This window comes from Asparagus officinalis, chromosome 10, assembly GCF_001876935.1.
Source record: "Asparagus officinalis chromosome 10, Aspof.V1, whole genome shotgun sequence".
In the NCBI taxonomy this organism is placed as follows: Eukaryota; Viridiplantae; Streptophyta; class Magnoliopsida; order Asparagales; family Asparagaceae; genus Asparagus; species Asparagus officinalis.
In genome coordinates, this window is record NC_033803.1 from 233924 (window position 1) to 259197 (window position 25274).

Here is a 25274-nt window from a genome sequence, read left to right on the forward strand (position 1 = left end):
AGCAGGAACGAGGAGGAGAGGGACCCACGCGTCGAGCGCATAGCTTCCTCCATCAGGGTCGTCCCCAACTTTCCAAAGCCAGGTGCTAATAATAAAACGCTCTCCTTCTCAATATATTCTGACCAGTCATCGTCAAGATCCAATTTTGACGGCATGGGTTTGATTAAATTGAGATTTTTACGTTTTAAAAACAAACAAATAAATAAATAAATAAACCCCCCACCTTGGTTGATTTTAGGCATAATGTTCCAAGATATCACTACTCTGCTGCTGGATCCTCGGGCCTTCAGGGACACCGTGGATATGTTTGTGGACCGGTACACTGGAAAGGGCATCTCTGTAGTCGCTGGTAATTAATTTCCCCAGCTCCTCTCTTCTTCGTATTGAAAGTGCATGTGGAAATAAAAATTAATGGCAGCTGCGATCGCTGTCTTTGAAATGTCGGTTGTAGATCCCTTCAGTGCTGCTGCAGTTTTAGGTCATCATTGCACGTTGAACAGCTCTTTTTTTCTTCTTTGCTTTTTTTTTTTTTTTTTTTTTTGGTTGAGAGTGGCAGGGGCTGCTGCTTTGACCCTGTTACAGTTTCAGGTAGCCTTTGATGCTAGTCCTTTTGATGATGATGACGAAGACGACTTCACTGTGGACCTACAAACTCTGAAAAGTTACGCCGGTTTTTTATTTTTATTTTTATTTTTATTTTTATTTTTTTGTTTGGTTGTTGTTGACTATTGAGTATTGGACCGCAGTTGGACCCTCTGTCTTACTTGGAACTTTTGAGGAATTCTTAGTTTCCCCTCATATAAAATCTTACTTTGGTTGTAAAATAAAAAGTAAAATCGTCGTGAATGATAGTGGCTTGCACTTTTCGTATAGGGTGGAAATTAAACCTTGTGGTTATAATTATATAGAAGCTGAATGCAGAGCGTTATCTTTAGAGACGCAGGGCTATGAATTTCCTATGTGTACGTAATTTTATGAATTGTTATTAACTACCACAGCCTTTTCTTGTTCCAATGCTAATCATCATCTAGTTCATTCCCTACATTTTTCTCCTCACATGTCGTCAACTTGTTAATTGATTTCTCTAAATTATATGCATTGCTTGGGTAGATGTTTGTTTTGAGTCTATTCCTATATATAATTAAAACCCTTGATTATGTGTTCATAAGATGCTTGGTTTTATCTTTAATTGATCTTTTGCTTCTGAACACAAACATTTTTTTAATCTTCTCTTCTTTCTGGTGTAGAATTTATTGTTCAGTAGATAGATTATTGGCGGCAGGCAGCCTTTAAGCATTTTTTTTTTCTCAATGAGTTCCGTAAAGAGCAGTTGCAACCTCACATCAGCATGAATTTTATTAATGGTACATTGAAGTGTATTATATGAGGATGAGTGGTTGTGTGTCCTAGTGACCTTGACTTTTATACAATTGCTATTTTGATGGACTGACTTGAAAACTAATTTTGTGCGGATGCTGAAACTATATTGCGTCAGCTTGAGAGAATAATATTAAGGCATTTATATTAGACTGTTGTCTGTTCTGATAATCTAGGCAGGGTTTCAAATGTTGTTATTGTTGTTACGTTGGTCTGTGCCTGCTACTAGCATATTCACATTGAAAATTCAAAAATGAGTTCCACTTTATATATTTATTTATGGTTAATTGCAGATAGACCCCTTCAGTATCACTGATATGTACTGACTACCTGTTATGTGCTTACTACCCTTGCAGCTTCATTGCTGCAGATAGACCCCTCTGGACTAATTTTTTTTTGGAACCCTTGTATCCTTGTCGAAATTTTGGCAGATATTGCCTCTAGGTGAAATTAGCGAGTCTATGTAAGGGTAAAAGAGTTTTGTAAGCAATGTAAGTACATGGGTAGTAAGTTCAAAACAGTTTTGTAAGTCTACTATATAGGGTCTATGTGCAATCTACCTTTTTTTGTTATAACATCACAACGTTTGTTTTGTTTTTTTTTGTTTTTTTTTAAAGGGGAAAGTGGGGGGAAAGCTACCACAGTGTCAGAACTGTGGCACCTTTCTACCAAAATCATAAGAGGCGATTTTGGGAGAAAGCTGCCACAGTGTCAGAACTGCGGCAGCTTTCCACCCACTTTCCCCTTAAAAAAAAAGGGCCCTTAGTGAAGTACAGGTCTTGTTTTCTAGCATATTTATTAATATCTCATTTAGTGAAAAAGTTTGATGACATTCCTTTTGGCACTTCATATGAGTATATGAATGATGGTCATATTTGATGGAATATCCAAGGATGTGTACTACAAGTGACACTTCTTGCAACATTCATTTACAATTTCCATGTTGGATTTAACAGGAATTGAGGCTAGAGGTTTCATTTTTGGCCCTCCGATTGCACTAGCAATTGGTGCAAAGTTTGTACCATTGAGGAAACCAAGAAAGCTACCAGGTACTTCCTCTTGTTGCACTATTAATGACTTCAATTCTTGCCCATGTACTTCTTTCACTTCGTAGCTACTACGTGTCATGCAATCTGACGATTCTTGCAGAAAGCCGTCCTCCGTCCCGTTGATCCAAGGGCTTTATTGACTGACTACCCACATCTTGTTACCTTGAAGCGCTAATGTACCCGGCAGCGCGGAGTAATTTATTTTCCATTTCATAGTCTCTTACAGGCTATACAAATATAAGACGTAGGTATTGACAGCTAGAAACATCAGTAAGCCATGAATCACGCAAATATTAATGACATACAATCAGACTATCTCCAGCACGAGTCAAAATTTTAACCTTCTCTCTCTTGCCACATCACTTTATTCCCCCTCCACATAATTCAACAATCTCCATTTTCTATCATCTCTACAGCAGGAGCACATCACTTTATTCCCCCTCCACATAATTCAACAATCTCCATTTTCTATCATCTCTACAGCAGGAGTTTTTTCAAAAGATTTTTACTTTATTTGGGACCCACTATAACCCCATCACTCCAACATATATACCCCATCACTCCAACAATCGTCACATGTCGCGTGCTGATTGGTAGGCGCCTTTAATTTTTTTTTAAAAAAAATACACCTGCATGCTTTTTTAGCGGGACCCACGCGGTCAGAAAAACCAATGGTGAAATATTCACCCATTTGACCCCGATTTTCCATTTCACCACCCAAAAAACCACATGCTAGAGCAAAAAACCCCCCCAAAAACCACCTGCCGGAGATAGCCTATGAAGGTGCTATATTGTTGCTTAAATAAAAGTGAAGTGAAACATTTGAATTATATATATTCCCATATGGTGACAAGTAGGGTAACAAATTAAGTGATAGAGAGTTCTTATCGTAACTAATTGTTTCTACTTCACATTGTGAATCTGTAACAAATTAAGTCTTGTCTAAAGTTTCATAAGAGCAGTTGATCGAAATTATGTGGCCTAATAGAAATAAGCAAAGATTGAAAAAAATAATTTAAGCTAGTGTCCGGTGAAATAGCATCATTCCGGTCTATCTTTGAATATCTAATATTCCCGGGTTTTCTTGGTGGACTGCGTGTTGAGCATATAATTATTAAAATTGTAAGTTCAGGACAACAAATTGAATACATATATGTCAGCATCAGATTACATCAAGGTTGTAGAGTAATTTAAATTCTTATGTGTTGTTGAAATATCATCGTTCCCGTCTATCCTTGAATTTCTAATAATCGTTCCCGTCTGTATTTGAATTTCTGATATCCCTAATTTTCTTTGTGGACTGTGTATTAAGTATACTCGTTAAATTATTAAGTTCGGGACGATAAAGTGAATACATTTATGTCGGCATCAGATCATATTGAAGGTTGAAAAGTGATTTAAAATCTTATGTGTCGCGCGTGAAATTATCCGCAAAGATGATGTGTATAGAGGTTGTCGCTGCATGTATGTCATCTTTCTGGCCTGGCTACAAAATTCTTGTATTACTTTTTATGGTAGGTATAGGTACAAATAGATAGGGGAATCACATTATCGGCTGATCACAATTAAATATTATACCTTGTGGATGATATCCAGGGTGGTGTTTACAGATGCTGCCAATGCGAGACTGACTGACTTGAGGCCCTGTAAATTGGCAACGAAGTAAAAAAAAAGTTATGGTGCTTCATCCTATAGTTGAGATTTTTCTCTTACTTAGTCCAGTATTAACAAATATCTCGCAAGGCAAAGACAGTAACGTGTCTAGTAATTCTTTGGCTTGAAACCAAGTGACTTCACCGTGATCCAAGCATGGCAAGTGAGCCCTGTAAATATGTCTTGAACTTGGGCCCGTGTCCCTCTTGTGGCCTTTACTTTCACTCTCTGAACGACGCGTGGGGTGCCCTTAGATCTCTGCCCTGGCCCATATCCGACCACGGCTGCTAGATCATTAGGAATCCTAGTACTTTGATCAGTATTCATATTCCTGCTCTATACAAAGTATATTTGGATTTTGGGGACGTTGTAAAAATTTGAAGGCACTTGTTGAAGGGATAGAATCTCTCTTTTCTCATAACTTTGGGGGCAATCCTCCGGTCTACCTAGCTATGGCTAACCTGGTCGATGACATTTTATTCAAAAGTTTAAATTCTTTCCCGAAACACGTGTGGGTGCTCATGCCAATTGCGTGTCATTTACTTTGTCTCCCTGTATTTTGGTGTTCTTCTGCTGTGCGTTTAAGCCCTGCTTTAATATATCAGAACTTTTTTTAATGCTTAAATGAAGAATATTTCTCTATGTAAACCAGATAAGAATTTGTATTCTCAAACGTAGGTGAAGTCATATCGGAAGAATATGTTCTGGAATATGGAACAGATTGTCTGGAGATGCACATCGGCGCCGTTCAGCCTGGTGAACATGCTTTAGTAGTTGATGACTTGATTGCAACTGGTGGAACACTCTGTGCAGCTATAAATTTGCTGGGTATGTGATTTAGAAACTTTATTGCTCGTCGTAGATACTAGTTCGATGCTTAATGATACCTGTCATTGCCATCATTGCTGAACATCTATCAGACTTGGTTCGTAAACTGTCATCAAACGCTACACCAATTTCTGCTAACTGCAGTTCGATTGGTAAACACTATGCTGCAGTTAAATTGTCATTAGTTACTATTGGACTCGACCAACAATAAAGAACTTCGCAGCTGTTGGCTGTCATCTTCTCCAATTTGCCATGTTACACACGCGACTTTACTTCGTTTTTATAAATATTTGTATTTTATCGGTTCCAACTTCCTTCTCCTGGTTAAGTCTAATGATTCTCCATTGTTGATATCTTCCATATTTCCAGAGCGTGTAGGGGCTGAAGTTGTTGAATGTGCCTGTGTGATTGAGCTGCCTGAACTCAAGGTATGCTAGAGAAACTCGTTTTGTTTTCATACTCAAGATCGTTTATTTATGTTTCCTAATTGTTAGTTCTGATTATTGTAATTTACCAGTCATAACTAATGCAATTAATGCGAGAAAGAAAATTGCAAATGGTACTTCTGTACTTCTGTTGTACCGGCTGATCGCCACTTCTATGGGTTAGGTAATAAGGCAAAGTTTTTCTTTTAGTTTAACTCTAACCAGCCAAAATGTGCATTGGTAAGAGGATATATATGGACGGAGATTTGATACTCTTTTTCTTTGAAGGATGTGCATTCAATCAGCTCCTTGTGAATGTAAATAATAAACGAAGGGAAATTTTAATCTACACTTTAGAGGATATGGACAGTACATTTTACGTCTTATATTGCATCTTATTTATATATGTTCATTGCCTATTATGCTGTTTAATAAGCAAAATTAGCGGCATTTGAGGCGTAAGTATATATCTATATTTTTATGCGCTTCTGTCTTTGAAACTGTGATCTGACTCCAGTCACCATCAAATTAAGCTGTGTATAAACTCGACACTAGATTTCTGTTTTATCTTGTGTTTAAAATCTTAATTAAATCCTTTTCCGCAGGAAGTAATCAACGTCTAATTCTCTTATTATGCGTAGCTGCATCTTATTCTAAACGATTTTAACTGACAAGAGGAAAGCTGAATGGGTGTGTGGTGCAGGGCCGTGAGAGACTAAGCGGTAAGCCATTGTACGTACTCGTGGAAGCTCGCTGAGATTGTACTGCCTACGATATTTCTCAGGCGAGGAATTCTTCTGCTTTCTGTACACTAGGCCACTTCATTTCCGAGTTGGAAGCTTGCTTTCGTATTTTGATCCATGCTGCCTGTATAATCCCCGTCTGTTCACGTTGCTCTTGAAATGTAAACGGTTGATTAAATTTTTATCTCCAAACAGATATCGCTTCAGTCAAAGCGTGATACCTGCAGACTTAAATTATGATATAACTAGCAAAAAAAAAAAAAAAACACGCATGGAGAATGAAGAATGCATACTCAACAATTAAAACATTATGGAGAAATCTAGTAACAAAGATGGTGGCATCACTCTTACTTTCGATCCCAACTATACATGATCATCTGCAAACATGAAGCCCAAATAATATTAAATGAAGAAGAGGCTGAAAGATTTAAGCTCCTTTGTAGTTCACATCAGAATTCAATAATAGAATAAACCTCTATGTTTGCGGTGAAAGTTGATATCTTCATTAAGGTACTCATTACAAATTCAGTCGTTACAATGAAAATACAAAAAGATAGTCTTTTTATAAGACTTTTACACAATAAAAATACAATTATCGTCAAACAGCGCAGAGATCGTTTATCGGTCTTCTGTTTGCGTGGAATCTTGGCCTATGACAGGGACGTTGATATCCGTGGACCACCAAACGATCAGATCAGATCCGGAGATTCGTCGATTCGCGAAGGAATCAAGAAGCCGAAACGCTTATCTCGGCAACAGCGAGATAATTGCTCTTCTTAAGATCACCGCAACGGGGTAATCTTAAGGGACGAATCGGGCTGCAGATCTGACGAACTCCTCTTCTTTATGCTGAAGAATCTGTTGAAGTCTCCTCCTCTCTAAAATTCGTGCACCTTTAGTCTTCAGTCCGACAGGGCTTCGCCAACGCTCGAGAATTCCAGATCTCAAAAAATGAAGGCCCTGGGTTGTATTTATAGGCTTCAGGAACCCTGTGTTGAATAAGAATGGCCGATTCCCTCTTATCTTCAGTTGAAACCACTTAACCACATTATCAGATCAGTTGGAGCAAATCCAGGCAGTTAACGATTGAAAAACCGCCGAAAACAACCAAAACCAGCGTTTTTTGTATTGGAGACACTTCTGATGTATTGGTGACACTTCTGAGTGTCTTGGCCAAGCCGAGACACTTTGAAGTGTCTTGGCTTGGCCAAGACACTTATAAGTGTCTTGGCCAAGCCAAGACACCACGGGGTCGTCTGGACTCGGAATTACGTGGTTCAATATGCGTTGGAAAGCCGACGAGGAGATCTACAGGCTCCCATGATTGAATTACATGCGGAGTAAATGAGACGCGAGGGGTGCTCCGCCTTTCGTAAACGACGCGGGGCTCCCGATCAGGTCTTATTCCCGTTATTCCGAAGTTTCGTTGCTTTGTATGGTTCGTCGACTCACTTCATGTGTTCGTCGTCGTCAAATGAGCTCATGTGACTCGGATAGCGACATTCATCGTCTTCTCTCTGTCTCGAGCCGTGTGCGGGGACCAATAGGCAATTTTGGACGCCTACACTCTACACTAGCCATGATCCACTCAAATTGGAGCCCAAGACCCCTATTTATAGTTGAGTAAGAGGGGTGGGAAGTGTGTAGAAGAATCAATCCTAACCATACATTAGTAAGAAGTTTCTAGAGGAATAAATACTAGTCATACAGTTGTATTCTCCTAGCTAGAAACTTTTTGGTAGATATTTTGTAGGATGTTTCTAGGAAGAAGTTCTAGAAATTTGCTCTAAAACAATCTAAGTTGGTGAGGAATTCTAACAATAATAGGCTAGATGACTTCTCAAAGAAATGTTTATCGATGAGCAGTACATGCTCGACCTGCATAAACCGCAGCATTATCAACGTAACCTTGGCAAATATTGGGGAGCAGAATGAGCTTTGCTCATATAGTTGGTGGTAGAAATTTTATTTAATTTATCGTCTAAAGTCAGTGCTCTCATAATTCCTATCATTTAAGTGACACGTTCTACGTTCTGCCTGAGCCAGGGTCTGCCTCTCCTATTAATTCTATAGGTTTTTTTTTCTTTTTTTTTCGGGAGCAGTGGGGGGTGGTATAAATACAATGCAATCAAGCATGCATGAATATATATCAATGCTCATTTAACTGTTGATCAGTTCTTCCCTTCAAGTCAACATGAAGCGGCTAGCTGGAGCGTGTCATAATTGCTTCTGTAGTAAAAGAAGCAAACTAAAAGAATATGTAGTTTTAATTACTTGTATATGATCAGCATCAATGATACTAATTACAATAATCAGAGAGACTAATTAAGAGAGAGATCTTCTTCTCTTCTCCCTGCGTACGTAACGTACACCACCTCATTGATCATAATAATGCTTGAGAATATTTGGTACGTACGTTACTCTGCCTTTTGAGTCTCTAGAACGAACACGTACTGCTAGCTGCTCAAGGTTCGGCTACATTTATGTGTGTGTGTGTGTATACACCAATATATATACTAATCGTCGGGGATCCATTAATGATAATTCTAAAACCCAATACTCAACTTATTCTGGCTTTCTTGCGCCGGAGGATGGGCAGAATCTGAAATAGTTAGCCGTCAATAAAAATTGGGTCGATCTAATGGGCCAACTTATATATATCCCTATTATGATTTTGATTCGATCCTTCTTCTTCTTTTTTTTTCTTTTTTCCCCCCCGGGTATTGATAAAACAGGGAATTGAAGGGAGGAACACAGCTGCTGCAATTAATACTCTCCTCAACTGAAAGAGTTCATGCGCGGGTACGAGTCTGGAATGCATAATTTCCTTACCCTCCCACGTGCTTGTGTATAATTACATTCAGATCACAGATGTGTAGGCCCTGTTCATTGTACAAAATAGGTAAAGGCCTAAAGGGGGAGGATCTGATCTTGGAACGTAATCATCAGGATTTAAGTAAAACAAGGGAATTAATAAGTGGTGAGCCCAACACGGGCAGAATTAAATGGGTGTCGATGCTAGGGCGTTGAACCGAACGCCTGGCCCATTTAATGTTAACAACGCTAAATTACGCCAAGTGCCACTATACGCTTGTGCCGGAGATCCCGATCCCGATAATAATTAAAGAGAAAGATCTGAAATTTTTTCCTCACCTCCCTAATCTTACTTTGATTTTCAACCTAATAAATTTGAGGGTTTGAACGTGAAGAACTTCCTTTTATTAAGGTATATATATATATATAGTCTAAAATCATCCTCGTTGGGGTGAAACCGAACCGAATATTTAACAAATAGTTCGGTGTTTATTTGTTTAAGTAGTCAGCCATGTTCATTTTGATAGCCCACTTAACAACGAATGAATGAATAGTTTTTAGTACTATTCGCTTCATAAACAAATAGAATTTAACCACATGAATGTGTAAACTAATTGTTTATATATTACACTTTAGACATATAAGTTTTTGTTACCCTATTTTCCATGCATCCTGATAGTTTTCTTACGCATACAGCCTCATATAAGTAGTTTTCGATATGTGAATATCATATTTTATCACTAGATTGCATAATCATTGGTCGTATAATTTTATCACCATGTTACTTTTTATCACTTTAAGACTAAGATAGGATAATGAATATTTATAAAATATTTACCGAATATATATCTACCGAATATAAACCCGATAATTCACAAAAAAAAAAAACAAATGCATATAAACTATTCACAAATTAATAGTTGTCAAATATTCGAATATTAATCCAATTGAAGTTGAACACACATTTTCTATTTGTTTCGTATATGAATTTGAGTAGTCAAACGTCAAACCTAATACGAATTCGAATATTGGGTAATTGGTTCGTTTCCAGTTCCACCCCCTGCATCCTCATGCTAAGGAGGTCGATCAAGTAAATGTATACAGTGTGCTCAGGGGCGGAAGAAGACAATATTAGGCAAGATTAATTATTATTTAGCTCACTTCTACACTCTCTTAATAAAGGACCATGTGAATTGCATGTGTTTCTGTATTACCTGACACCAGTTTTTTTTATATTCTCTCTAAAATTAAAAAAAGGAGGACATTGTGTCGTATAAAAATTCTCAACACGAATGTGAACGGAATCCGCTTTCGTCCCGCACGTTTGGGGTGGTACCTGTGATGGACAACCTTATTATGCACATATTTTGTGTTCAGTGGTGTGAATATGTACGTATGAGGGGGTTGATGAACAAATTTTCTAAATAAACTCAATCCTAATTTTATTCTTAAATCGATCGTATTCAAACTTTATTACAAAAATCGACCTACTTTCTCGTCACGTCAGCATCGTGACCAGAAAGTGGGTCGATTTTTTTTAAACGCGATCCTAATTAGTCGGGGTTGGCAACCCCGACTATTTTGGACGTCGTTGACGATTTGACAACCTAATTAGTCGGGGTTGAAGCCCCAACTAATTTAGCACAAGTTAAAAATGGTCGGGGTTGGGAACCCGACCATTTCGAATTGCCTAATTCAGAATGGTCGGGGTTCCCAACCCTGACCACCAACCCTGACCATTTAGTAAAGAGTGGTCACCTCGCCCTCCAGTAGTTAAAAATGGGAAATTGGCTAAGGAACAAAATAGTCGGGGTTGGCAACCCCGACTACTTGTCTGAGACAGAATAGTCGAGTGGCCACACCCCCAGTAGCTCGAGTGGGAAATGGTCGGGGTTCCCAACCCGATCAATTTAAACATGTGCTAAATTAGTCGGGGTTTCGAACCCCGACTAAATAACCCCGACCAATTTAAACATGTGCTAAATTAGTCGGGGTTTCGAACCCCGACTAATTTAGCTGGCAAATTATCAGCGACGTCCAAAATAGTCGGGGTTGTTAACCAAACTAATTAGGATTACGCTTAAAAAACGACCTACTTTTGATCGCGATGCTGACGTGACGAGAAAGTAGGTTGATTTTTTTAATAAAGTTTGAATAGGATTGATTTTTGAGAATAAAATTGAGAATGTGTTTATTAAGAAAATTTCTTCGGTGGGTGGATAAGCATTTCTCGCGTCGAGGCTCGAACAAATTGTGTTAATTCGTCGTCTTCTGGAACTTGGTGCTGGCTTCTCGATGTTAGCCGCAGCGCCCCCCCCCCCCCCGCGCCCTAAATTGCTTATGTTTTAAGGTTTCAATTTTAATTGTCTTATAGTCTAATCTGGCTGTTTTGTTGCTACGAAGAGGAGGAAGAACGGAATGGTCTATTTTATCCAACAAAATGCCGGCCCTATATTGAACCAACCAATTAAATATAGGAAGCATTCAAGCAGAGCACTCTATATAATAATTTTTTGGATTCACACTCTCTCTAATTAGATGATAATCATAAAGTATCCAATTATCCCAATCATTAACATCTGTTCCATTTTTAAGATGGGTGAATTATCATATTAGTTATTTTTTCTTGGGTACACCCCTCTTACCATATGCTTTGGTGTTTTTTCTGACCCAAATGTCTAATTAGACACGCACGGCGAAAATAAAGTAGTGAAACCTCTTTCCCATAGTAGTTTTTGACCTCATAAGCTTTTTTTTCACAATATTTGGAGGTAATATCATGTCGTCTCATTCTTTGTTCCAAAATTTATTTATTTTTAGTGGACTCATCGTCTTTTCATAAGCTTGTACATAGTTAGTATCTTTATACCAATGCGCCAAATAATCTTCGGACACGTCCCTCGTCAATAAGGTAGCACTAATATTTCACCGTCGAGAAAGTTTCGAGTCTAACTGCACATTTGGCTCAGAAAAAAATACCAAAGTATCACCGGTGCTTAAAAAATACTAAACTAGCAAGAGAGGTGTACAGAAAATACTGATTTGGTAATTTTAGCCAAAATAAAATCAATAACATATCGGTTCCTTTGATGATATGAATTAATTCTGATCTTACTGTGGCTAAGTTTGCCGGCAAAAGAATAAGTTAGCAGAATATAGTAAATATTAGAAAATGGTTGGAATAAATATGATTATTAACAAGCGTACCTCAGTTATTCAGGCCAAAGAAAGAGTTAAAAATGCTACCAGGAGAGAAAACCACCAAGTCAAAGACTACAACTGATTACTTTTTAACAGCGGGGCGTGGAACATTCTCGCAAGCTACAAACCCAGCTACTTGGAATTTGGCTGGCTACGCCTACAAGACAAATACCGTACTGTTCCCTTGGCATACACGAGTGAGAATGAGACCGCCTTATTAAAACAAGCACACCAAAAGAAAAATAATAGTTTCAAGGACCCAAAATAAATAAATAGATCTGTAGTGTGATAGTACCACGTGATGCTTTCAAGTGGCGATGAGATTTAAAAAAAAAAAAAATCTAATACCAATTGCAAATATATAACAAAAACCTATCGCCAAAAAAATGATCGATATACAAATACCAATTGCAAATAAACCGATCTTTAGGGTATTTTTTTTTTGTGTGTGTAATTTAACCGCCATTGGATAAGTTTTGCAGGTTACGAACATTCACCTCTCTTCTTTTTTTATCTCGACTTGTAAACTGTAACAGTTAATAGAAAAGAAGAGTAAAATCTAGCTTCGCTCTAATTTGAGCACATGGGCTTTAACATTTTCAAGTAAGACTGTTTAAAGATTATTTAAGTATTATCTAACTAGAGTTCAAACAATAGAAGGTGTTATTTGACAACATGTATTTATTTACGGTCACAAAAGTAGTAGCTTCTGAAAAACAACGCAAAAGCTAATTTGGAGCTATTCCACCGAGACAAAACAACCACTGTCCTCTTGTCCCATTGCCTTAATAATCCTCCATCCACCACAAATCCAAATTAGGAAGTAGAAATTTAAACAAACGGCTTTTTTTTTTTTTTTTTTTACCATAGAACGAGAAATTTCCCCATCCAAACCAATTCCCCCCCTATTTTTTTCTAATATCATTAAATTTTCCATTACACCAAAACAAGAGGGGGGGGGGGGAAAACACAAGGAAGATTTACAGAAGTGTAAAAAAAAAAACAAAAAACTGCTCCGAACGCATCTACCCGGTTCGGGTTAAAGCGGCCGAGCCTGTTTAAAAAGCAGCCCGAAAATAACCAGCTAAAAGTTTTATAAAAAGAAAAAGAAAAAGAATATCAACTCTCTTGTTAAAATCTGGCTTCGATGTCATTATATTCTAGGGTTACTTTATTTTGGACATCACTCCCGTAAATCTTTAATATTTTCAAATTAATATCAAACGGGGCAGAGACTAATTTCAAAATGTTAATGATTTATTTAAGGGACTGGCTAATAATGTACAAGAGAAGAGAAAACCTAGATTTTATAGATGATTAGGAAACAAGGAAGCACCGCCCGCGGATCGAGCACGACCAGCTCCCCTTTCCCAGCACCGCAAACGGACTCTCCGCGCGATTCCGGATCCGACCCGCTCCGTACGCGGCCCACGATAACGCTCTGCACCCAGCATCGCCTACGCGGCCCCACGCCGCCGCTCTCTGTGGCCCCACCGCTGCCCGCGAAGGTCTTATCCCCCCGGCTCGAAAGACGCTGGCTCGTAGATCCCGCGCCGCCGGGGAGGAGGAGGAGCAGTGGAAGCGCAATCATCTCGTTGCGTCGGCGGCGCACCGGGCGTCGCTGGCGCCGGCGCGGGCGCGGACCAAGGATCGGTACTCCTCGAAGCGGGGACGTTCGGGTGGGGTTGTGGACCCGGAAGACATCTCGATCCGGCCCGGGACATGCAGCCGCCCGGGGACCAGCTGGATCCGAAGATTATCTCGACGACGCGGCGGGAGGGTGGGCGGAGGGGAGCTCGGCCGGGGCGGAGAACGACGGGGTGGGCCCGCGGGGCGGAGGCTGGGACGGGGTGCTGGGTTGGTGTTGGGTTTGGGCTTGGGCTTGTACTTGGGTTTGGCTGGGCTTGGGCGTGATGGAGTGGGGGGATGATGAATGGGTTCGTCTTCAGGGGGTTTTTTGGGGAGGAGGAAGACGACGTCGCGGAGAGTTTGGGTTGAACCGCCGCAGGAGCCGGCCGGGATTAGAGCCTTCTTGGGTTTGGGGACGCAGACGACGTCGTCCAAAGCGGTGGACTTGCATTGGAGGGATTTGAAGAAGCTCGTCGCCATATTTTGATTTGACAATAAATAAATAAATAAATAAGAAAAAAAGAAGAAGAAATTAGAGGAAACGGGAGAGGATTTATAGAGAGAGAGAGAAAGAGAGCGAGGCACGGGGGATTTTTGAGAGTCCGAGTAGGGGAAGGAGAAGAATGGTAGTTTGATACCCAATTTATTAGGGGTTTTTTTACTTGCTGCCACCCTCTAATGTGCCTATTTAATGCTGACCCTTCCTCTCTCGCTTTTTTGTATGAAAACGTTTGCATGTTACGACCTAAACAATGTGTTGTATTGCAACTACTCTTCTTCTTCTTTACTTTTCTTTTCTTTTCTTTTCTTTATTTTTTTCCTTTTTTTTGAATCAATTCTACTTACTTTTATATATAGATTCATTACCTTTTGGAAAATTTAAGTCCGCCAATTTTTTGGTGGATAGAAACTGACTAATCGGTGTAGTGCGGATCACGTACTGCAAGGGGGTCCACCCAAAGCTTCTATTTCAATTTTCTCCATTATTTGGACCCAACAAATTAGATGTAATAATCATGAAAGTCTTGAAAATTGTAAGCAACATGACAACATCTCAAAATATCCAGAAGATCCCGTGTTCATTGAAAAATGGTTATAGTATTTTAAATTATAAATAAGCAGATATGTTGGCCTAATAAATGTATCACGGAAAATCAATAAACAGAGATTTTTTATATATATATATATACTTTCTAAGAGAGACAAGCACATGATAGGAAAGCCAACGGTTGACCTAATCTTTCGAGCTCATAATGAGCCAAAATCGATAACAGTTGACTTGCTCAGGCTGAGGTTATCTATTTTACCCACTCTTGGAGCTCTATTTGTGAGGCAGAATATTTTTGTATTTTTCTCTCAAATTACAAATGGAATAGCTTTACAGGGTGTTTGTTTCACCAAAAATTTTGGTATTTGGTATGGATTACAAGTTTCAGGAATAAAAAATAAGTTTTTTTTTTGTATTTTGGGATTCCATATATGATGTTTGTTATAAGAAAATTTTTAGATTATTGAATCCCAAAAGTACAAAAAATACCTAATTTTTAGAAATTGCCAAATCCTCTCAATTTGAGAGGATTTGACAAATCACAATTTTGTCTTTTTGTGGGAGGAACCTCACTAAGATAGCATATTCATCATATTGCAAAATTTTGGTATTTGGTAATGCTATAATTTGAGTTTGAAACAAACAAAATATTATAAATTATAGTATTCCAAATCCTAAAATATTAATGAAACAAACAATATTTTAGAAATCCTAACCCATAACAAAACACCTATGAATTTCAAATCCCATCGTGAAATCCATATCCTAAAATTATTGGATTTGAAACAAACTCCTAGCTTTAGCATAAACACTTATTTAAAATATTTTTCGTCTGTAGATTTGATTCAGCAGTATATATATATATATATATGGGTATGCTTGGTATCAAGCACAAATTTTGTGCTTGGTAGTGATGTGTCACATCCTCATCCACTCACTACCCATGTGAATTTGTTCCTACATTTGAATGAGTAGAGGGGGATTTGACACATCACTACCAAACATAACTTTTTGTGCTTGGTACCAAGCATACCCATATTTCTCATATTCCTACATTTGAATGAGTAGAGGGGGATTTGACACATCACTACCAAACATAACTTTTTGTGCTTGGTACGGGTGGTTTATTCTGGTATTAAATGTCCTTTTACCGCCCTTTTCTTTTACTAGGACGAAAAGCTAGATGTTACTCTATACCACAAGTTTGGTGCAACGGTAGATACCGTAATTATGAAGGAATTAAAGGTAAAGATCACAAGTATCTATTGAAATTATGATTCCTCGTTTGCGGGCTTAGAGAGGGTAATAATGTGGTTGGTTTTGGCTAAGCCCAAGAATGTTGGGTTCAGCGCCTGGTTCCATGTGGGCTCAGCACGAGCTTCATCATCATTGCTTTGCTATAGTAAGTTCGTAGTGTGGAAAGCCCTCGGGCGCCGATGAATAGTCTTGGCTATAGCCTATAGCATTAGGTTGTGAATTTAAGTACTTGTTGATTTAATTTGTCTCGCCGCTTTTGGACTCCTACGAGGTTCACCTTGTTGTGAGATGCTCATCGAACTCATCAAGATTCGAGGCATCATACAAGGATGAAGGATTTGAGTATATATGTTAATTAGTGGATTAGTTATCATGTAATTGGTCCGTTTCATTGGAAATTGATGGATTTAGAGGAGCGGGGGCACTGACGATCATTAGAATAGAATGGTTTGTGATTATTTGAACATATATAATTAATAAGAAAGATCCATTTCATTGGTGACAACACGTTATACACTGTTTCTTTGAGAAGACGGATGAGGCCAAGAGCCTCAACCTGTCTCATTCAATCAGGACAAAAACAACATGAAAGAACTGCAGGGAGAAATAGATGAACAAAAATAAAGAAAATACAGGCGAAATAATCAACAGTTATGTGCCATCTGAAAACTAAACAAGTGGGAGGAAAGAATATCTTAGGCCCTTAGGGGGTGTTTGTTTCAAATCCTATAATTTTAGGATATGGTTTTCACCGAAACAAACACCCCCTTAAGAGCCCGTTTGGATAATGGAAGTATTGAAAATAAGAATTAGGTTATAGAAGTAACTTTCAAAACTATGAAATAGAAAGATGCGGAAATAGCATCTTTTTTTTTGTTTTATATATTTTTAGAAGTAATGAAAGTAGAACTTCTTCCTCTTCATTTATCTTTTTTGTTTGGATAATATTTGAAAATATTACTAGGAAGTAATTTTGAGAATCATTTTTTCCTCATGGACCCCACCCTACATCAACTTCCGCCATATTTCAGTGCATTCGAATGCGGAAAAATATCAAGAAAATAGAGGTGCCAGCTAGATGCCACGTCAGCTTTTAAAGATGTAGCGGAAGTAATTTTTACAGAGAAACAAACATAAATTTTTATATGGAAGTAACAAAAATGAACTATACTGCATCTACTCCATATATAGCTATTTTCGTGCAAACAAACAGGCCCTAAAGGTGAGGTGCAACCTTTGTGCAGGAAATGGGATCGAGGAAAAATAAAAATCACCTAACAATAGGTGGTGTATATAATTCAATCTTATATTCAAAGCAGTATTCTCTGATTAAGAGGGTTTGTTTAACCGGAGAAGTTTCAAATTTTTGAATAAAAGTGGTTTCCGAGATTTAGCTTTCAAACCCTAAAATTATCTGCAACCTAGTCAATCTCGATCTGCTTTTACTTACTAAAAAGGGTTATTTTCTTCTGCGATATCAAAAGCAGCACTTATTCATGATCCATCCTGCACTGCATGAGAGTACTTTGAGTTTACATGCACTCCCACCCCCACCCCGCTGTTAAGTTGAGATCGAGAAAAGAGATGGGCAAGTTACTTTACTTGATTAAAGTCAGCATGTTTGTAATTGGCCAAAGCCCTACTCTTAATACATTCCTTCCTTTTTAAAACTTTTGATCGAGGTACGTAGAAAGAGCGCACACGCAACGATGAAAGGGATGAAGAGAACATGAAGCCGGCATTAATTGGGGAATAAACTAGCGTCGTCATGTTGTTTCTTTGAAGTGCGTTAATTAATCGATCTCCCGGCCCCTTAGTTTTTAAATTTATTTAATTATTTAATGCATTTGAAAATTAATCATAGATGAGTAAGCTAGCTAGCTGTTACTATATTCCCTTGTCACGACCTTAATTAATTTGCCTACTTTCTCATCAAGCTAGACAAGAATGTTTCTGTTGCTTTCCATCCGCGATTGCTATATTTTAGTAGGTGTTTGAAAATTTGAAAGAGTGAAACAAAAGGCTGGCTGGCTAGCTGTAGGTAATGGTCCCTATAGATGGCAAGTAACTTAGACATGAGGAAATGATCAACAGGAGTTGAAAATTTATAATTCACGCATTTGCTTGCCGAGGTTTAGTAGTCGTCCTAGCTAGCTAGCACATTAAATATATACTAGATTATAAAAGATGTGCATGGTTACTCAATTTTTTTAAAAAAAAGGTCTAATGAAGTGGCGGGGTAGCGTTTTCCTCGCAATCGATCACTAATATAACTCCAAAATCTCATTATGAAAATGGCCGCTCTATTTGAGATCGAGCTACAATATTTTAGATTCTTTTTAAAGGGCATGTTGTTGTTGTTGTGAGAACCAACTTTGATAGTTATCGCTCATCGCGCGCTTTTGCTTAATTTGTGGACAAGGGATCGCTTAGTTAGTTAGGAAAATGAAAGCTGGTTTTTCACTCCATAATAAATAATCTAATGGGCCGGGCCGGACAATTAAGCAAGTCTCAGCTAGCCAAGTGCATGTTTGTATATATCATCCTTCTCCTCCCTCCCTGCACCGCACCGTACGTTCTGATGCGTTCACTATATATGTGTGAAGATGATCTACATGCATCGATCATCAAGTCATTAGTGATCGATGTTGCTACTATGAGATGTAAAGGTAGTGCCTAGCTAAGAAGGCATACGTGAGAGAAAGTAATTAAAGGGGATAGTGTGATATGTATCTCTCAGAGCTTTACAAATTAATATCAAATCAGTCACTACCCTGTTGGCATGGAGATGTGAAAATATACACTTTTATTTCACGTTAAACATGTTGGATATAAAGCACATACAATTAAGTTATAGCATGCAAAATTAAATCCGGAAAATAAAAGAATTAGAGATTCTGGCATGATCGGGAGCAGTCATGTACTCGGGCACAGATGATCCTCTCTCCCCTAGCGGTAAAACCCCCCGGAATCGGTCGATCTCTGTACTCGGGCGAGAGAACAGAGCTTCAGCTCAGATGAAGAAGATTGGCCAAAAAGTCGTAATGTCAAAATATGAACGGAAATCACTTTGAAAACAGAGGAGATATGAGAAAGAATTATAACTTGTTGTGTGTTTTCTGGAGAATGAGAAGGGCTGTGTTTTAGAGAACCGTTACAAAATCCAGCAATCAATTCTGTAACGTTCGCCATAATGTCGATCGTTACGCAATAAACCCACAATCGATCGTTACGCAATAAACCCACAACCGTTGCACACGTGAAAAACGTGCAAAAATAAAGCTAGAGAAAACAAAAAAACATGCGCACATGTGTGATATGCAAAGTCCAAACAATACAAACCCAAAATACTATTCAAAGCCCAATAAGAAGAGATACAATTTTAACCACCAACTATTCACCTCATTTTCTAATGTGGGACTATTCACAAAGGCAAAATTGCCTTTTTCATAAACAAATAGCCAACAAAACATGCAAATTAATGAGCATGCATGCTAGTGGACACTATTCTTCCTTTTGCTCAAAAATAAAAAAGGTGGGGCAAAAGGAAAGGTATGAAAGCCTAACGTTCACTTATAATTATGTCTTTCGGGTTAAATTACACTTAACCCCAAGAACTTTCGACGTTCAGTACTAAACCCCCAACAACTTTCAAAATCGCACTAAACCCTCAATAGTTTTGGCGGAAACCCCCAATACCTTTCAGATAAATTGCATTAGACATTCCAATAGTGTTTTCAAAAATGCTTTTTATACTTTCTATAAAATACAGAAGCATGAGGGTTTTTCTGCAAAACTCGAAGGTTATTGGGAATTTAGTAAATTTTTGGAAGTTATTGGAAGTTCACTACAAAACTCTAGAAGTTCTCCAAAGGTTTAGTGTAATTTATCATTTGTTTTGTTAAGGGAATATAATCAAATCAAAGCAAAGGACGCTGAAACTTTGGACTCAAACCGAACGCAAGCTAAGCCTAGGGTATATAGCCAGCCCATACACGATTCTATATAGCCAGCCCATACACGATTCTTTGGAGTTTGGGCCTTTTGTAGAGGGACAAAACCATATAAGATAAGAAAGGAGACAGCCTAGAGATTTTGTCATATAACAAAGAACAATGGGAGAGTGCAGAGAATATTCAAAGAAGAAGAAGGAGAAGAAGAAGGAGGAAAACTTTGGGAAGTGATCTCATAATAGCTTGGTTGCATGATTTGAATGGGAGAAGAGTGTTTTCTTCCGTAAATCGTATCGCAGCGGTCGAGGCGAAGGGCTGGGACCCAACCTCTGCACCCTCACGCCTGCAGAGCTTTTCTCTTTTCCCTTCTTTTTGGGCTTGTTTTTTTCTCCCCTTTTTGAAATTTGAAGGGGAGAGCGGAATTAATAAATTATATTTCAGTTGTGAAGTGCAAGCTATTTTGAACTATGAGAAATGCTTTGACCAATAATGTTTGTACAGTGTTTGTCTGGATTCCTAGGGAGGGGAGACTTATGTAATAATGAATATCGCGTGTCTAATTAATGAACCAATGCGTCAAAATTAGGGAGGTAGGTTAAAATATAACTTATTCAAAATTTTGGTATTGGGTTATTATTGGGCCGATCGAGCTGCTAATTTGAAAATGAAATCCAATGTTAATTTGATGCTTTGATGATCAACCCCATATTTTTTAAAAAAAAAGAAGCAAATGTATTTCTATAACATCCCGCGTCATTTTTATCAATGATCAAATGGAATGACATACTAATTACAAAAATTTTTCTAGCATTTTTTTTATAAAAAATCTCCTGTCCAAAGCTCTATCTATCGATACGTAATTTGGAGAGCCTTGAATTGGAGACCATGGAACTCTCTCTTTAACAGATTTAAAAGTCTCTCTAGACGATTTTTTAAGAGTAAAAATCCTATCGGAACATCTCACACCATGCAAGAGTGCTCTGAACAACACATTGTCCAAAACACGGGGCGCTTGGACTTTCTAGTGCCTCCTGTTCTGGTGCACAGAACGCCCAGTAGTGTGGGGGTTCTGATAGAACTCTTACTTGGTTTTTTACCTCTAAAAATTTATCAGTGAGTCCTTTTTCCCACAAAAGACATGGCGAGCCCGTGTATTAACCTACTTTAAGCCTGAGCCCATGTGGTAAAACACTAGTCGATTTAAAGCGAGTCCACTGGATCCTGAAGCCATCGTACGTAGTAGCCCAACACCAGCCTGTCATCGCACTGTAAACAAAACATATTTGAAGTCAGTGCCACAACCCACTGCAACAGGCCTGTAGCCCGCGCATACCTTAACGAATAAAAATATATTATTGGGATCTGTTTGTAGCCCACCGTAAAGCCCTAGCCCACCTAGCGATGCCATGCACTCAGAAACTACTTCTTGTCCCTGTCTTACCCAACTAAGCCTGTACCCACGCAGTCCTCACTTAATCTAATAAGAAAGGATACGTTTAGTCTTTGCACTAGCTCACTATAAAGGAGCAAGTGTTCATGTTAAATGCTCACCGAAAAAATATTAATGGGGGCATGAATTCGAAAATCCGATAATAAAAAAGGTTGACATCCGTTTAACGCGCATTTAGTACCAGTGACTTTGGTCTACTCTTGTACGTTTTCCACTTAGCCCATGTTTTAGCCCATGTAGAAGCCCACCGTAAGACTTTTAACTGATGTTTAAATAAGGCGCTAGTAATTTTTTAGAGAGGCTCAATCGTTGCTCGTGTTATTATGAGCTGAAGAGAGAAGATGACGGGGGATATTGAAAAGATTATATATGGATCATAAAACAACGGATGCTTTGTTCAGAACGATTTATTATCAGTAGATTTGATAGAATTTAGCTTTTACGCATACGCAGGCACATGACAGAGTACTCTTTAACCGAATATGGGCAACAAGAATCAAATCGCGTCGGCAAAAATTATTTTCCATTCCCGCTTCAGCGTTACCAGTCCCTGAAACCTTTTCCTACAAGGAGCATGATAACATTAATTGATAGAACAATAATAACAATAACACCCCCCCGAAAAAAAACAAAAAAAACATTTAGGATCCTCGAACACCCACGATATCGAACGCCGAGTAAATTACAAAAAAAAAAAAAAAAAATAAAAAAAAAAAAAAAGAAAAGAAAGAGGGGCGCTGCAGCCGCGCGCCGCAACGGCCACCCTGCGATCCTCAGGCCAGCTCGCCAAAAGCAGGCCTCGGCATCCTCCTCGCTCCGACCCTGTCTGCCTTGTAAACGTACCACTTGGCCGACACCAGGAACAGCGGCCAAGTTCGCCCGCCGCCTCAGCGCCGGCACAAGGAGGCCAGTAGAATAAGTCGCAGCTTCCCCATTGTTCGATCGTCGGGCAACCAGGGCCCCGGCGCCGCCTCTCGCACAGTCAATTTATGAACCATGGTCACAAGCGCCGAGCTGAGGAAGAAGCCGAGCGGATGAGAGTGCTCAGAACATCCCCGTGCTCATTGTCTTCATCACCCTTGGGGCACTCCCGCAGGAGAGAAGTTCCAGCTGGCGCCATGTAATGCAGAACGGCCTGCCCCGCCCCCGACCAATGAAAAACGTAGAGGCACCAGCCAGAACACGCTCGATACACACCACGACGCTCCCCGCCTCGCGCGGCACACTCGTGAAGGCGGTGCTGCTTCGATGAGTAGGCTGGTGGCGCCGCCATGGCGAGGATCGCAGGGCGAGGCCCACGACCGATGCGTTGGAGGGGGATCAGGCTCTGGGGTTGCGCGTTCAGGCTGGGCGTGCGAGGCGGGCGACGAGCGACGGTCGTAGAACGGGGACGGTGAGGAGGTATGGCAGCCGACGAAGGAGTACGGCTGAGGGAGCCGGAGGGGATCTTGAAGGAGGGGGCCCGACGTGGCGGTCGCATTTGCGTGGCTTGTGCGAGACGGAGAAGGTCGTCATCTGCGGCGTAGATGGTCCAGAACAGGATGGTCGTTGCGCGCCATATCGGAGGCATTCGGACACCATTTTCACCTCTTCTACGTCCGTCAGGGTCGAGAGCTGCCATTTTGTTTGCCGGTCCGTCGGGCCGTCGATTATCGCGGCCCGGTCCAAGAACCTGTCATATTATAATTAATTAATTAGAGGGGAAAGGGTAAGGGTAAGACCTACGGTGACCGTTTTTGAAACGGCAGTCATAATTAATTTGATCTCTAATAAGCATTAATATTATCTATTAATGTCAAGGGATAACCGCGCCGCGTGTTATAGTTTTATTATAATCTGATAATTAATATCGTCGGCTGTTACGCGTTTGTGTCCTCCAAATTAACTAATCTCCGCTTGTTTAATTAATTATTAATAATTAAGAAGTGGGCACGAACCCAATTTCTCTTTAGGTTTGGATCCTGTACGCATGCGTCGACACTGTGACCCTCGGGGATGCGCAGTACCTTCAGTAGTACGTGCTCGCGTGTACATTTATGACTGCTGTTGGTCACTGCACACCGATACCTTGTACAAGAGGAGAAAGCTAGCCAGCCTCAGTTGAGGGGCAGTACGTACGTAGTTTCGTGTACCCTCGTGATCCCCAGAATCTCTTCGCAGCCATCAACTCTCTTGTCTTTTCTGTTTGGCCCTTCTCGATCTGTACCCCCTCAAAGATTTCGCAAGCAGCGTCATGACAGGAGCTAGCTCGATATATAGAACTGATTCGAGGAACCGAATTAATTCTCCGTGGACAAAAAAACCACAGCTCATCCGGCCCCTTGCTGGCCATTTGCGCGCGTCATTTATTTACTAGCTTGTTCCTTGTTTTCAGTGAGTCCACAGTTTCCGCAATGAACATGCATATACTGCTTTCTCAAAATTAACTCAAGATTCCGAATACTATTCAATGACTGCTTTGCTCAGCAACTCCTCTTAATTAACATGGTCAATTAAAGATTCAGTTTTCCCTGACCCAACCAATATTGAACTGCATGGAGCATGCTCATCTGATCGAACAGAACGGTGTGTTGGTCGCAAAGGAACATAAACTAAAAATGATTTAGTCTTTTCTATTTAGACCAAAATTTACCCAAAAAACGTAAGTCCTTAATTTAATAGCACGCCCTGCTCGTTCCGCTCCCAAAATTCTAGCTACTAAATTGCATCGCGTATTTTTCCCTTAGACCAAACATGCATATTTTGAACTAAATAAATGTATGCGGTACTCGTCTTTAACAAATAGAACATGCACGAGAATCTTAGCTAGGGTGTTTTAAATTCTTTACATCTACCTGTGTCGCTCACAGAACTAACAATTTTACATATGATAAGTTAACATTTTATGGTTGAGTTGACAGGGTTAAATTTATATTCTCTAACAACATTGGTCATGTCTGACGAGTGAGGGGGGCACATGCCTCAGCCGTTCCCAGTACTAAAATACTCGAATTCCACGGGTTTGCGGTTGGGCGAGGAATCAAGTGGGGGGCTAACACGCAAGGCTGTATTTATTTCGAGGATATTAAATCTCGATTGAAGTCATGGCAGGGCAATCAATCAGGAGCACGTACAGGGTGCAAATTAACCCTAAAACAATTGCCTAATCTAACCACGAAATCAATGATCATGTGATCATCTCTCAATCTCCAATCCCCGACAAATTAATAACATCTCATGGTTGCCATCACCAGTGCTGAACATGGACACCACAGTTTGTTGCACGCAAATTAATGTACCCTTATCCACTACGCTTTCAAAAAATTAACGGGCTAGGTTCCAAATTAAAAGATGCCGACCGACTGAATAAGGCCGCCTTGACTGAAGGAGACTGTCGGTCTGGATTAAATATATATATGAGCTTTGCTACAAGGACCCAAAATATAGGATCAATAGAGGGGACAAGTGAGGTGTCTCCCTCCTATTGGATAATGAGTTGGTAATCATTAATGATGATCAACTCATTATCCAATAGGAGAGAAAAACCTCACTTGTCCCCTTTATTGGTCCCATATTTTGGGTACTTGAGGAATTTTTCTTAGCTTAATTAATTGTACAAGGTAGCACCAGCTAGCAGGAAACATTTGGCCTATCCAATTACTTACTTATAATAATCTCTCTCACTCCGTGATCAGGTTTAGTTTACTAATAAACGAAGGATCCGGAAGGAAAGCTTTTATAAATTATAGTTTTTAGTATTAAACTGATATTAATTAACTAAGGAGAAAATATCTATTTGAAGGATTTGTCAGCTTGGTCGATCGGTATCTAGACCCCAATAGATCGATGTCAGCAAGTCTTGACATCC

The 25274-nt window shown here is 39.5% G+C and overlaps 2 protein-coding genes across 2 annotated transcripts; one reads left to right on the forward strand and one right to left on the reverse strand.

Annotated features, from left to right (window-relative positions):
* LOC109825802 (adenine phosphoribosyltransferase 3-like) lies at positions 7 to 6287 on the forward strand. Its single transcript, XM_020392698.1, has 6 exons — positions 7 to 82; positions 239 to 349; positions 2334 to 2426; positions 4758 to 4907; positions 5277 to 5335; positions 6036 to 6287. The coding sequence occupies exons 2-6, from the start codon at positions 244 to 246 to the stop codon at positions 6087 to 6089; spliced, it is 462 nt and encodes a 153-aa protein (XP_020248287.1). The 5' UTR covers positions 7 to 82; positions 239 to 243; the 3' UTR covers positions 6090 to 6287.
* LOC109825367 lies at positions 13327 to 14384 on the reverse strand. Its single transcript, XM_020392222.1, has 2 exons — positions 13979 to 14384; positions 13327 to 13586 (listed from the first exon to the last, which is right to left on the reverse strand). Exons 1-2 carry the CDS (start codon positions 14197 to 14199, stop codon positions 13391 to 13393), a joined length of 417 nt encoding a protein of 138 aa, XP_020247811.1. The 5' UTR covers positions 14200 to 14384; the 3' UTR covers positions 13327 to 13390.